Raw genomic sequence first — 14,795 nt, forward strand, 5'->3', positions numbered from 1 at the left:
CTACAAAAAACAAGAAAATAAACACTCTCTCTAAAAAACCTTTATCAAAAAGACAAGTGCTCAGGGAAGTTTGGTATAAAGATAATCCAATTTTTTTGAGTATCAAACATTTCAGCACAAATACAGATATTTTTATTAATAATAAATACAGAGCCATGGCTTAGAAAAAATATGTTCTGTGTAAGCATCCTGTGAAGAAAAACAAATACTTAAGTGATAGCTGCAACTTATCTTTTTAAGGAACTCTTATTGAAAGGACAAAAATATTATGGATATTGTTTAAAAACACACACAGTGCTGCAAACAAATTATTTTTGGAAAACTGCTCTCATGTATACACATCCAATCCATGTCCCTAACAAATCACCTAAGATGATATGTACACCAGCAAGAGAGTATCAGAAACTGAGTGTTAATACAGGAGATACAAGTAGGCTTTGAGCAAGTACATATTACTTTTATAGTTTAGAGCTCAGAAAATCTCTTTACTATGCCAAAGTTTGAAACACACACAAGTAATTTGGGTGCTTTTGCAAATAACTATACTCTTCTGCCAAACAAGTATGACATTTACGTTCACAGCATATCTAATTCTGTTTCCCAGTATGGTGAAAACACAACAGAAAATTATTTCAGCCTCCTTACAAAGATTAATCCAAATATTTTGCTTTACTTTTATTAGCTTAACTGATTTATACAAAGGACTGATACTAGTTTATGTCCAATTCCACTTGATATGCCTGAAGTGTTTTAGAAACCCCAACATCGAACTACACACAGCTACAGTTCCTTTGCAGCAAGCCAGATAGTCTCATTTTGAAATACATTAGGCCAAATTTGGCCTTTACTTTCTTCTCAACAGTGCCCCCAATTAACAGTTTTATATAACCAACAGAAAGCCAATGATCTTGATATTCACTCATCCTGCCTGAAATGACTCATGTTAAAAAATAAAACTAAAAAAAAAAGATGTATTAAGTGCAATTGTATTAAGTCAATGACAACATCCTCTTTTTCAAAAATGCAGATCATCAAAACCAACATGATCCCAACTCTGTAGTATAGATCTTGTGTCCTTCCAAGAACAAGGCATATTAAAAGCTGGTGAAGTCAGGAGTTATAACTTTTGTTCTTTAAAGTCAGTCTAAAACGTTGTGCAGGGGAAGGTGTAGCCTTATTGACAATCTCTACTAAAAGCCTCAGTGATTTCTAGTGACAGCAGCTTAATTCTACATAAGATAAATCTTTATCCATTTATATTCTTCTCCCTGCAGAAGTTCCAATTTACTTTCTTTTCTATGCTAGCTCATTAATACATTAATGTATAAATTAATATATTAATTCCCAAACCATATTAATGAAACACCTCTAAATAGAGCTGACAGCGGCATGATCATACAGTATCTAATCAAACACAGCACCATTCCCTATCAACTGTCTGTGCTAACAGAGATTGAACTGACACAACTGAATGTTCTTTCAGACATGCCTCAAACACTTCATCAAGACACTGAAGTTCTGGGCTAACACAGACATCTTCACATGAAGTATCCTTCTTCAAGCTATCATTCTCAAGGCCAAGGGCTCTTCCTCTGAAGACACTGATACCTGCAATATATCCCAGTTAAGCAAACAAAAGTACTACATATGATAAAGGTTGCTTGTGAAGCAACGTTCATGTGTACAGCAGGCAAATAAATAGATTCTGTCATGCTGCATTACTCTACCAATATTTCTAAGCACATTTGTTACCATGAGGTTACAGTCTTGAGCACTGCCAACCTGCAGAACAGAGAAGCAGGGAGCAATACAGCTGCTGCTGCTAATGCAGTGTATGCTACAGGTAAGAAGTTTCTCCCCCTCAACCTTGATCCAGTCCCTTAAGATCCAAATTTCAAAACAGAAATTATTAGGTTGAAAATAAATTAAAATGGTATATTTAGGTCATAAAATGATCTAAAGTATCGACAAAGTCACATACAAAGCCAGGAACTTCACTAAATCTCAATAAAACAAAATATTTAAAGTAGGAAAAATTAGCACTTTTCTGGAAGCATAGATAATTTTCTTGTTCTCAAGTATTCTTCTACAGATCTATAGTTAACAAAAACCTGTTTTTGTTGTCATGCTACAAATTAAGTTTCACCGTCACAGGTACCCCCCCCATTAATCTTGGACAGAACAGTATGATGTAGGTACTACAAGTAAAACAGCACCTTCTGACAGCAAAGTACACAACAGAACACAGAAATGCAATAATTTGGCAGTATAGGCCTGTGTTGCACCTATACTTGTATTCATAAGTCATTTAGGAGGGCTTGCACATGTTCTTGCTTCAGGATTTTTTCTGATAATAGAGGTACAAAGGCAAATTAGTTACTTGGTTTTCTGTGAAGCTGAACCATCATTACTCTTCACAATAGCTATTGACACTTATCTTACAAATCTGCTTAAACTCTCTAAATTATCACCAATTTGCACAGCTCATAAACCACTATTATTACATATTAATCCTACTTTTTCTACCCCTCATTAAAATAAAAAAGCAAAACCTACATTATTCCTAGCAGCAGTGCTGCTTATTACAGAATCACAAAACAGGTGAATTAAGAAACCAGAGGGGGTTCATCTGGTCAAACTCTTCTGCTCAAGCAGAGCCACCTAGACCACATTGCCCAGAACCATGTCCCAGAGGCTTTTGCGTATATCCAAGGATGGAGACTCCACAGCCTCTCTGAGCACCCTGTGCCAACACTTGGTCACCCACCCTCACAGAGCAAATGTATTTCTTGATGTTCAGAAGGAACCACCCATGTTTCAGTTTGTGCCCGTTGCCTCTGATCTTCCTCACCCTTTACTGGACTCTCTCTGGTATGTCCATGTTCTCTTTTACTGGGGAGCCCAGACTGGGAGTCCAGGTGAGGCCTCTCCAGTGCTGCACATAGGAGCAGGATCACCCCTCTCAACCTGTTGGCAACAGTGCTCCTAATGCAGCCCAGGATACCATTTGCTTTCTCTGCAGAAAGGGGATAAGGCTGGCTCATGTTTAACTTGGTGCCCACCAGGAGGCCCAGTTCCTTTTCTGCCAAGCCACTTTCCAGATGGTTGTGCCCTGCCTGTGCTGGTGCCTGAGGCTGCTCCTCCCCACGGGCCAGGCTTCGCGCTTCTGTTTGAGCTATTAGTTATTGCACATGGATAGCCCAAGCTAGGTAATAACACCTTGACTAAATAAATGTCTTTATCCTTTAGATATGAAATGATCAGAGTAACCTCCAAATGTGAAAAGAGATCTTGAGCCTTGCCATCCCTCTGCAGCTCCAGAGCACCTGATTCAGGGGACTACACCAACCCAAAAAGTGACTTTCTCTCTTCAACAGTTAAACATTTACCCCAGGACAATTCAGAATAGGCAAGTCAGATGCAGAGGTTTGACAGGTTATTAATTTAAACGGGAGGCTGAAACAGAAAATAGCTGGCTTTCAAGGAAGGGGATGAGGGGAAGATACATTCTTCAGCTGCAGGAACACTGATAGCTACTGTGCCTGCCTTTTCCTTTTCCTCACAGTTAAATTATTATTAAGGATAAAAAAAACAAGAGCTTTGTGGTTCTGGCAGACCAGCTAAGGCCAATTCATGGAAAAGATTGGTAAAATGAATGATACAGTTGTGCAACAGAAACTTGGCATTTCCCTCTTGGCACATTCATTCCCTTTAGATGCATGATTAATATGAGAATGACAGCCTTCCCTCTTCTATCATGAGTCATGAATCGAGATACTAATTTCAGAAACCCTACCAAACCAAGGTTCAGTAATGTATAGATCACGGAAAGAAGAGAGTGAAGAATGAAAGAGTGCACTGCATTTGCTCATGAATAAGCATGTTGCAAAAACATCTCTCCTCCAGCCCAAACATTTTTCCATTCATTTGGAGCCTTCAGTGTGCTAAATGCCCTTCTAATATCCAATACTGACCATTTGCTCTCAACAACAGTTTAAGGACAAATTAGAATGACAAAATAAATATGACATTTACAGCCTTGCAAACTGAATGAATGAAAGCAAAGTTGGGAGGATGGGCATGTTAAGAAGGACACTACAGCACTGGGAAGTGCTTTCGATGTGAGGAACCAGAAGGCAAACCAGCAGGCCTTTAAGCCTACTCAACACAGCTGTCCTGTGACATTCTTCTTCCCATTCCTTTGTAAACTAGAGTTATCATCCAAAGTATCAATCCAAGGTTTCGGGACTCTGTTTGTTTGACTAAAATGGTTATATTCTAGTTTCTAAGCATATTAACTGAGATGCTGGTGTAATAAAAAATTCCTTTCTCTAAAACAAAGAAAAAGAAGTAATTCTGGTTACTAATATCAGTTATTTTGCTAATGTGATGCATATATAGCAATAAAATAACACAAGTCGCCTTCATGTAACAGATTTCATCTGTATTCCGAGACGCTAATTTTAATCTCTCTTCCCACTCCCAATCTTTTAACTTCACCAAAACCTAAAAAAAAGTTTTAGAACATTTCACAGGGGTATTAAAAATTTGTTTTTCTCATGCCAATATAAAAATACAAAGTAAGTAAAGGCAAGTGATAATCACTTAAAAGATCACAAAATACTGATGAATTTACTCTCAAAATTTTTGTATCTTTTGTAGTAAGGACAGTCCACAAAAGAAAGAATGACAAATATGATGGTTTAGTTATTAATGGAAACCTTAAATCCTAGCAATATACTTCAATTTTCCTATAATGCAAAGATAGACTTACACCCTCTGATGGAAATCTGGTCAAAACAAGGCTTGCAGCATTAAGAACTCTACCTCCATTTCTTCCTTGCTACTGCCCAAAAGGCAAATAGAAAATTATCCATGACAAAAAGCCCTGAGTTTTGCTACATACCAATGGAAAGAGCATAACTGAGGATCTTGGGTATCACTGCCACTCTAAATTTTTTTAAAAAAAGGTATTTGAGACAATGGATCCTTCTTATGTTCGAATGTAAAACCTGAACTTTGAGGTGCACAGGCCCACCAGAGGAGGCTTTTTCCCCAAAAATATGAAGGAATTATCTTCTTTTAATGGAAGTGATCTCTCACAAGTTTTCCATATTAACCCAACTGCACATCTACCATTTTTATATAGCACATACTACCATTAAACCTGACATATCATCTGAAATTTTCCACTACCTGTAAATATTTGTTGGAAAGAAATATTACATTTCACATGCCAATTATAACCATCTTTCTAGGGAAGCACCTTTCTAAAGATGCATCTTTCCAGGACACAAATAATTTTCAATTTATGAATAATCTGAAAGTATTATCTAGCATTTCACACCACTAGAGGGACCCATAAGCATTCTAATTTCACATATATTCCCATCAAACCATTAAGAAATGTACTATATTAGATCCTTGAACATTTTTGTTTTAATTAAGTCCTGCTATTGAACTCTCCTGTATGTTTACTACTCATGATTTGAATTTTAAAATATTTTTACGACATTCAGTACTCAAGTCTTATATAAAACTATGATTTCATTTGGAATATACAGTCTTAGTAAGGATTTTAAAGGTACATAAAAACACTGATTTAGACTATTGGGGTCTAAATTATCTCATTATACTTCCTGTCTTCCTTAGAACCACTTAGAAGCCCTGTTTAGCATTGTTGTAAGGCACTACACTCCTGCTTAAAAAAAATATTAAGCCATACTGTTTTGATTTTAATTTACAATATATAACCATATCTATACACATTCATAAACCTTTTCCAAATAATAATGAGTGCTGGAAAATATGCTGTGGGTTAACGATTAATGAAATAAACATAGCGTTGCAAGTGTCTTCTGACTGAGGAATCAGAAAAAAAAAATTAGGTTTCATGAAACTCTAGTAGTACCACAACTTTATTAAAAACTCTAGGGGTTTTCAACAGATGCTTCCTGATGGAGGGGAAGTGCTAGGCATCACCACCACCAAAGATAACTTCTTTCTGGAACGATCTTACAGAATGAAAGGATCTCACTGCCTCAGCAAAGCACAGAGCCAGAGAACCACGGAATAATTTAGGTGGGAAGGGACAGAAGAGACTTCTGAAAGTCCTTTAGTCCAATTCTCTGCTCAAAGCAGAGCTGATTTGAGAGAAATTACTCAAAGTGAAGGGATTAGACTACTTCGGTATGAAGTGCCAATTCTCCAATGGCACTGTAAGTCACTGCACAGCAGCAGAAGTGTAAAAAAAAAATCATGAAAAGTTGGATATTACTGATTTATCTTTTGAATTTTGGCTCATCTTAGTATTTCTGTAAACACCTCAGGAAAGACACAAAATTAAGTGAATTAAACAATGTCATTCCTGTGCTGGAATGAGTAACATTTTGCAATAATCTCAGGACTAGGAAACTACATACAAGGCAGTCTTTCTGTATCAATTTGCTGATTCATAAGCCCAGTTGTGTTTTTGGGGTTTTTTTAACCTGAATCCACTCACTGGGCAAGGCAAATCTGCAGTTCACAACAGCATACTGTGAACTAAGATACCTCACTGAAGCTAAATATTTAGAGGAATATCATCAGAACACAAATATACAAAATATATACAAACATAGCCTTTACAAAATGGGTTATGCCATGTTAATCAAGGTACTGATGCTCCTACAGAACACGACACAATGGTTCAACTCTTTTCCCAAAAGGATAATATATTCCAGACCGTCACCAAATCATTTTCTTGCTGTCTTCCCAGAAAAACCCACCTTTCTTCTGTGTCCTAGAAATCTTCGCTCCTACAGTAAAGGAATGACAGAACCCTCAACTCATCTTTTTTGTCTATTTTTCATCACCAGAAATAAAAGAATTGAAAAGTAACCCATATTGGTTAACAGAAAAAGCATTTCCTTTACCAGTATATGTGACCATCAACACAAAGTCAAACTGGCAGCAGAGATGAAAACAAAAGAACTCTCACATATTTTCTACCCAACTGTCCAGCATTAAAAAAAAAAAAAAAAGCCTTTCCAAATAATGTACTTGGAGAAGGAACACATCGAAGAAGTTCAAAAGAAAATAAAAGAAAATAGAAAGTATCTCTGTCTTCTTCCATGGTCAAACTTATGCCAGCAATGAAACACAGAGTGTGCTGTACGTGTGCTGTACGTGTGCAGGACTCCATGCACATCACACTGTTTTACAGTAGCTTGGGAAGAAGAAACTATAGGTAAAACAAACATCTAGAATAACAAAAGAAAAAAACAAACCTGCTCTGTATTCTCAATTGGCACTTTTTATCCTCAAATCTTCCTTAACCAAGCTTACTCTTTCCATTTGGCCAATACAGCTGTAAATTTAGAACATTTTCTATGATTTCCCCTTCTGTGACTGCATTCTCCAAACTAAATCAAAGTCAAAATTTCTCTCACATTGTGGAACACAATTTATTTGAGTAATCTGGATTGTGAATAATTAGAAGACAATTTCAGAATTGCATCATTCACAGAAAGGCAGCTTTTGAAGAAATCTCTTAGGTACAAGCTTTTTACTCCTCAGTGATGGTGTTTTCAAAAGAAAACAAATACTTCAAGCTATGATCACACAGAAATCTTCTTGCATTACTTTATTGATTGTGAAACTCGTCCTTCTTCACAGTAGATTGCTGAACAAGACAAACAATTACCATTAAACATAACCAAATAGATAATTCCTCTATTTTCTTGAAACAAAAAAGGCATTGAAATTCATCTGGACTATGCTTATTTTATCTCAATCTCTAGAAGGTATCATCAAAAGCATTATTAGCTGCTGCAACACAAGGATTTTTCAAATTGTTTCAGGCAATCAGTTTGGATTTGCACTCGTCTCTTCTTTGAATTCTGGCCTCTCAGCCAAAGGAAGTCTAAACTCACTGTTCAAGTGAATAAACCTTTGCCAATGGTTTGTGAGCTAGGAACTGGAAATTTAAAAACATCATTGCAAACAGTATATGCTGACATTTTTGCCAGATCTCAGAATAGTTTATAATATGTTCCACAAAGTGTAATTTCCAATTAAACAGTCTGAAGGTTGTATAATAAAGTGGAATTTCATCACGTATTTGCACTCTCAAGAAAGAGAATTAGATTTAGCCATCACCTATAAAAATATCCCTTTCTTTCCATTCCCCCCTACAAAGGCTCCATATACAGCTAAGGAGAAGAACCATTTAAGTCTCAGGGAAGTCTTAAGTTTCCATCACATTGTTTTTTCTCCTATGTGAAGCATTATACTGTATGCAAGCAACTATTTTCTTCAAAATTGAGCATTCTTGAATGTTACCAAACACATACTGATTAACTCAAAATCCCATCTTCTAAGATATTTTAACTCACAGATGTGACAGATTTGATTATCTATAAAACATGAAACAGAGCCCCATATGATGGCAATATCATCATCTCCCCATAGAAGCATGCTCAGATGAGACTGGCATGAGAGAATTGTGAAAACCTTTTGACAAGATCTTACTTATTCTGGGCCAGGCACAACAGGAAGAGCAAGAAGAAAAACATGTTTCTTCTCTGCAAAACCAAAGTATTCATTTTTCTGTCTGGTTCTTCTAGACTATATCCAACAACCCTTTCCTAAAAGGGAAGCTTAAAAGTATTAATTTCAGCTGTATCTGCATAAGACACTTCTCAATATTTTTTCTGTTATCTTAATTATTCATTTGATCTTTATTCATTTTGGCTTCACTTCCTCACTATAACATACTATACATATCATTGTGCACACTCACTGCTTTGGTTTTTTTTCAGGTGAAACAGTGAGTGATTAGGGCACATTATATATGCTTTTGTTTCTGCATGCTAGAAACACCTCAAACAATCAAAATTTCTTAAGTGTATTTGTGTGTGTGTATATACATACATATATTAAAAAATAGACGTTACTGACAACCTCTCAATAGCAAGAAAACAAAACCTAAAATTTTATTGCTGGCTTGCTATTTATGAAAAAGGGAATATTTTTATCCTGTCATTCACTAATTCTTCTACCAAAGATTTTGTTTCACATTAGCTTGTATCAACATATTCTGACATTGAAGACTGAATTACTGTCTGTGGTGTCTCAAGTAATGTAAAGAAAATTTTAAAGTATTTGTGTAAACTGTAGCCTATTTGTAAACCAGAAGACAGTGATTGTAACCACTGCAATCACTTTTTTCCATAACTTCCCTGAAAACGAAACAGTACATGCTGCATTCTTACAGCAAACTGCAAAACTCCACTCTTGTTTCCCATGGAGTGAAAAGCAGACCCAGTGTTCTACAGTTCATTCAGTAAAACATTACCGTCTATGCATTTTACTGTGCAACAGTGAATTCAGAGGAAGAAAGTTGTGTGGCTACTCTCTCCTTTCCAGAAATGGTGGATCTGAGACGCTATCTTGAGTTTATGCCCATGGTCCCACACAGGAGTAACCAACAGTCACACAGTAAACAGCAAAACTACAAATTGATGACTCAGCATGAACCAACTGCCAACCACCAAGAAGAATATAATCCTGACTTTCCCCACTCACCAGGAAGCAGTCTTGTTGAAACAAAAATTTGTTTATTAAGCTATTCCTCTTGGTAGTTCCTGCAATTACCTATAAAAAAGTGACTTCTGGAATATAACGCAGAAGGAAAACTACCACCCAGCAAAGTTACTTTGATCATCAGTCAAATCCTACATTTAATAATCCTCAGATATGACTCCCATTCCACTGTCTCTAACAACAATATTTTTCCGATCATCTTCCTAAAATCAAATTTCCTAACAGTTACTGTTGAGAATACTTCTAGACAGGTTAGAAACTTGAATATTCATGTCTCAATTACAGAATTCTGGAATGAAGGTACAGATGCTGAGCCTATAATGCCTAAGAAGGTACAGAAGTGATCTTTAGAAGTAAGTGCTGACAAACTTTTCTTCAGCAACACTAGCTGAAGTTGCAAGTTAAAATAGTGTTATGAAGAAAAGTAATGCATTTCAAATTCAGTACTCTTCCAACGTACCAGTAAAATACTGGGTCAAGAGCCTATCAATAAAATATTAGAAAAGAGACTGGTCAGCATATTATTAGCTAAACCTCCTGAAAGACATTCAACTTCTTCTCAAAACATCATTGACAGAAGAAGAAAATGCTGAACAACCAAAGTTAGCTAAGCAAAACACAAAACAGCAAATAATGCTTCAGGACTGACAGCCACTGTGTAAGTCATCTGCAAAACACACAAGCAATGATCACTGCAAAATGTTTAGAACCACAGAATAAAGCTAGTGGATAATAGAAAAAAGTTACAGTGCAACGATACAAACACAAAGGAGGAAGCATGTCCATGCATTACTGATGTTCAGGATACAGCTGTGATGGGGGGGAAAAAAAAGGCAACATTTAGATGGTTTCGTCTGCTTCAGCTGCAGAAGACACCCTTTCCAGTTCAGTATTTGCCCCAAGGAAAGAAGAGCTGACCGACTCCTCTCACGTGCTATTACTCATACAGGTGAGTATTTTTCGGTCGTGTAGCTCTATGTGGCAAAATCAACTCCTTCTGAAGTAACCAGGAGAGGCCAGGGAGAATATCCTAAAAATTAGGTCAAGTCTGATTCCTGCAACTTCTCTCTACTTGCCGTCTCATATGAGGTGCAAAGCAGCTGACAGAGGGAAGTTAAAAGACAAGAATTTTCTGGGCCTCCTAGCAACATTTTTGCTGTCATCAGACACCACAGGTCATGTTGCTAAAAGCTGGTGGCTGTGTCTGAACAAGTAGGGGCAAGGAGAAAGGGTGTGAAAGTCCTTTTCCTGATTAGTCATGATCTGCCTGATGCACAATCATCAGGATGGAAAGAAACAGTGTGATGAGGACCATAGAAAATAGTTAATTTGACAACAGCAATAATATCATACATTGACTGCCTTTTAACAGGTAGTTGTTTTAATACTTCTGTTAGTATTTTCCCACATCAGCATGAAATGCCACATATATATACACAAAAAGACACAGTTACGCACTTCATAAATTGCATGCTATTTCTACAGAGAATTTATTATACTCAGTCGGGACTTGAGATGAAACTCTTATCCTCTTTATTGAAAAAAATCTACATAGCACACTCTTCAAACTTTGTTTTCTCACCTATTTTTATGAAACTTTTGAACGAAACTAAGAGTTTAAGAGTTTTAGGTATGATCTCCTTTTAAAAAGAGTAACTTCAGTTAAGATCAGAGCATAAGACCAGCTTCTGCCACTCATTTTCATTAATAAGGTAATTACAACAACCACACTTACTACCATGAAATCAGCTTTACTAAATCTCTCCATTGCATTCAGAATACTTGGAATTGTGCTGATACAATGTTGGTATAGATCCTTTATGACACTTAATACATTCATCATTGGCATAATTTAATTAAGACTCAAATCCCCTGCACTTTTGCTGCATATTGTTTTGGTGGTTATTGAAACTTTATATTACCACAACTACTGTCAAATTTAGTTGTAACAATATAGATGGAAAATTCTACTTTTTTCTCTACGAAAATATTATTCTTGTAACACTTCCAAAAAGAAATGATTCCTCAAACACGTTATCAAAAAAATTTAGGCTGCTGTTTTCTACTAACATTTTAATCTTTATTTATTTGTCTATGTCCAAAAATTTAAGTCCTAGCTATACATTTGAGTAGATGTAATTCATTATGATAAGGTCACGAATATTGATATTACTGTAATACTGTTCAAGCATCATCCGGGACAGGGCCTTTCTACTGCTTTATAAAAATAGAAAAGTATTCTCCTCAACCGATTGTGTGTGCCAAGTAAGCACACAGCACACACATCAGTAGCTGTTTAGAAGATAAGTCTTCATTTCCATACTGATTCAGGTCTAAGTTCGATCAGTTTAAAATTATAGTTTTTTAAAAAAATATTTAGCAGTGAAGATTTTCCTCTTCTATTTTATCCTATGAGCTAGAACGAAAGATTTTCCTAAGTATAAAAAAAATGGTCTTGCTATAAGAGCTCCTAACTTTATTTTAGAGGCTCAGTAGTTAAAATTGATGGAAGCCTTTGTTTATTTGTCATTTATCTGCTTTTAAATACTTACAGTGAAAAATACGGAAATCAATGTATGGATGAGAACCTCTTCTCTCTGTTTCAAATCCTGCCCGACTTCTTACTCGCACATCTCCTAGAAACAGGGTCAAGAGTGAAATAAAAGTGTGGAAGAGTGGCAGAGATAAAATGCAAATGAACATAGCCTGGAGGGGGTAAAGATTCATGTACTTAATGGAGGAGAGTAATTCAAACAATAGGCCTACTTCAATGCTTTTTGTTTTAAAGGTGAAATTCAAAACAAAGTTTGAAGACTTGTTAAACATGCAATCACATGCTTTCTTGTCAAAATCTCTCCTGCCTAAGCATACGTTGCCAGAAGCATGTGATAAGCATTCAGATGAAATTGGGAAGAGCTTGCTACACCAGTATGGTAAAAATGCACCTTAATGTGACAGAAAACAAGAACAATTAAAGTTGATTTGTTCCTTAGTAACACACATACAACGATAACATTTTGTAGAATACAAAAAAGATTCAACTTCTAGAAATGGCAGCTTTTAGCAAATAAGCTAGTTACAATATGGTTTTATATTATATAATATTTTCCCACTAGCATTTACTTACTTGTGCTCAGCTGTTTGAATATTACACAAGAGCCTATTAAAATACCAAAACTCAGTATTAAAATTTTATCAAACTATTTTGCACTGTAATTAGCTTCAACCTGAATCTTTTAAGCATGCTAGTTGACTTCTACTTATGCATTTTACCAACTGAAAGCTGATCAGTATTCTTTCATTAGATATTTGTAGGTATTAATATAAGCAGTTCACCTGGATTAAAAGCTTTCACTTAAAATCCTTTTGCAATTACGAATTTGGAAAAATCTTCGAGGATCAAATGCAATAGTGTTTCCCTCCTCAAACCCTAACAAAGATAAATTTAAGATGTGCAAATGTTGTGGTTTCTAATGATGAAAATCCTTCAAGTGTCATACTCTCCTCACTTCAAACACAACACTTTTAACATGAAACCAAAGTAAGTAATTAACAAAATGAGTTTAACTATGACTGAGTTTATAAGAACTAAATAAAAATATAGCTATTTAATTTTCATCAAGTCACAGACATCTTGAGAGCATTTTTTTCCTTTTTTTCTTTTCTAACCTGCTAATCTGTAATGCTGAAGCAGGGAACTTGTCAGAAAATAGCTACAGGTACTGACTCACACTTCAGTAATATGCTTTTAATACTTAACAGGTATCTTTCTAGAGATTCATATCTATAAACACTGACACATCTACAGTGACGTGACGCACTTTACATGAATGTTACCTTGTGAGGCACGCTGCAAGCACCACAAAAGGGTAAGTAGGCCCAGGGCTCCCCTAAAGTTTACAGATCAGTAAAAACATACTAAATGCGTATTGCCTTTTAGTTATTAATCCTTTTATTTTTTTAAAACTAAAAACCTTAAATGAGCTGCAAGGGAAAGCAACCCAATTACTATCTATAAGTATTATTTTTCAGACCACTTACAATATATTACTTATAAGGGCTTCAAGCATTCATTTGAGCAGAGTGCAAGAGACTTGTCTCCTTCCAGGCAATACAGAGGCAGCAAATTGTAGAACTCTTCTGTTAGGCACAAGCAACTGGTGAATTTTATTTACAAAATAAATTAATAAAAATGAAAAAGAGAGGAAACTTTGGAAGAGAGGGGGCAAATGCATTAGTAGCTGTATGTGAAAGTAACAGTTTACATGGAGGAAAATTCAACTTTCATTACCTTTCACTCATATTTATCTGGGTAATCAGGCATAGCTACACCTATGTGAGTAAGTTCACCAGCTACATTAAAAGAAAAATGAAAGAGGTTTTTTAGTGGAGCTAATTTTTTACAGAAAAGGTGATACAGCTTTTGTGATTTATTTTTAGTTTTCAAAGCAGGTCTTTACGTTTAGAATTTCTAAACCACAGCACAAATTAGCAAATAGTTTCAGCCAGTGTATAACTAGGTTTTGGTGAACAATTTGTTCCAAGTGTCAAGAACAGGAAAAGTTCACAGAAAAATACCTGAAGACCAACATGGAATTTTGCAAATAACAAAGCAAGTGGGTTCATCTGATAAATAATGTCCAGAAAATTTCTCTCTGCTTTGTTCTTTTTCATTTATTAGTACCCTTGTGTAACAGCATAGACAGAATAATATTATCCCTGTTGCCCTTGAAATGCCTGCGATGCTGACAATTTTAGGGAGGAAAACAATAAAAACTGTCTGTAAGTAAAATGAAGAAGTGCAACTAACTACATTATTTTGAACAGGAATCTATTTACAGGAATATTTAGCCAAAGAAGGAATCATATATTAAAAATGCACATGGCAAACTAAAGAAAAGGCAACTGTAATAAGATAAAGCTAAAATAAGTGTATTTACTTTCATACATATAAAATGAGAGATTCCCAGCAAGGGAAGCTAAATATTTTCATTACATAGTTATTGAACAAAATTTCCTCTCCCAAATCATGGTAGAAGAAGCTATTTTTTTAAAAACCAGTATCTCAACAATGGATTGATTTTTTCAGTTGGAATTATTCTAGAAAATGTATATGCTGGAAAAATATACCCCTTCTACAGGACTGGAATTTATTACAGCAAACAAACTAGAAAAATTCTCTTGTGCCAGAACAAAGGCAGAAGAGCCGC

The 14,795-nt window shown here is 35.6% G+C and overlaps 1 protein-coding gene and 1 long non-coding RNA gene across 5 annotated transcripts in view; one reads left to right on the forward strand and one right to left on the reverse strand.

The window, feature by feature from the left end:
* The window catches only part of PDE7A (phosphodiesterase 7A), a 42,670-nt gene that overhangs the window by 16,357 nt on the left and 11,518 nt on the right, over nucleotides 1-14,795 (reverse strand). For 2 of the 3 annotated variants that reach the window (XM_008644183.2, XM_017725810.1), the window contains one exon: nucleotides 12,138-12,221. The exons of the other annotated variant lie outside the window; for it this stretch is intronic. In XM_008644183.2, coding sequence (XP_008642405.1) covers nucleotides 12,138-12,221 — 84 coding nt within the window. The remainder of the gene's footprint in view (nucleotides 1-12,137; nucleotides 12,222-14,795) is intronic. 3 annotated transcript variants of the gene reach the window in all.
* The window catches only part of LOC108444624, a 33,623-nt gene continuing 18,834 nt past the window's right edge, over nucleotides 7-14,795 (forward strand). For both annotated transcript variants that reach the window (XR_001859262.1, XR_001859263.1), the window contains exons 1-2: nucleotides 7-10,534; nucleotides 13,348-13,454. This is a non-coding gene — a long non-coding RNA (uncharacterized LOC108444624). The remainder of the gene's footprint in view (nucleotides 10,535-13,347; nucleotides 13,455-14,795) is intronic.

The sequence above is a fragment of the Corvus brachyrhynchos genome, unplaced genomic scaffold (assembly GCF_000691975.1).
Source record: "Corvus brachyrhynchos isolate BGI_N302 unplaced genomic scaffold, ASM69197v1 scaffold230, whole genome shotgun sequence".
NCBI lineage: Eukaryota > Metazoa > Chordata > Aves > Passeriformes > Corvidae > Corvus > Corvus brachyrhynchos.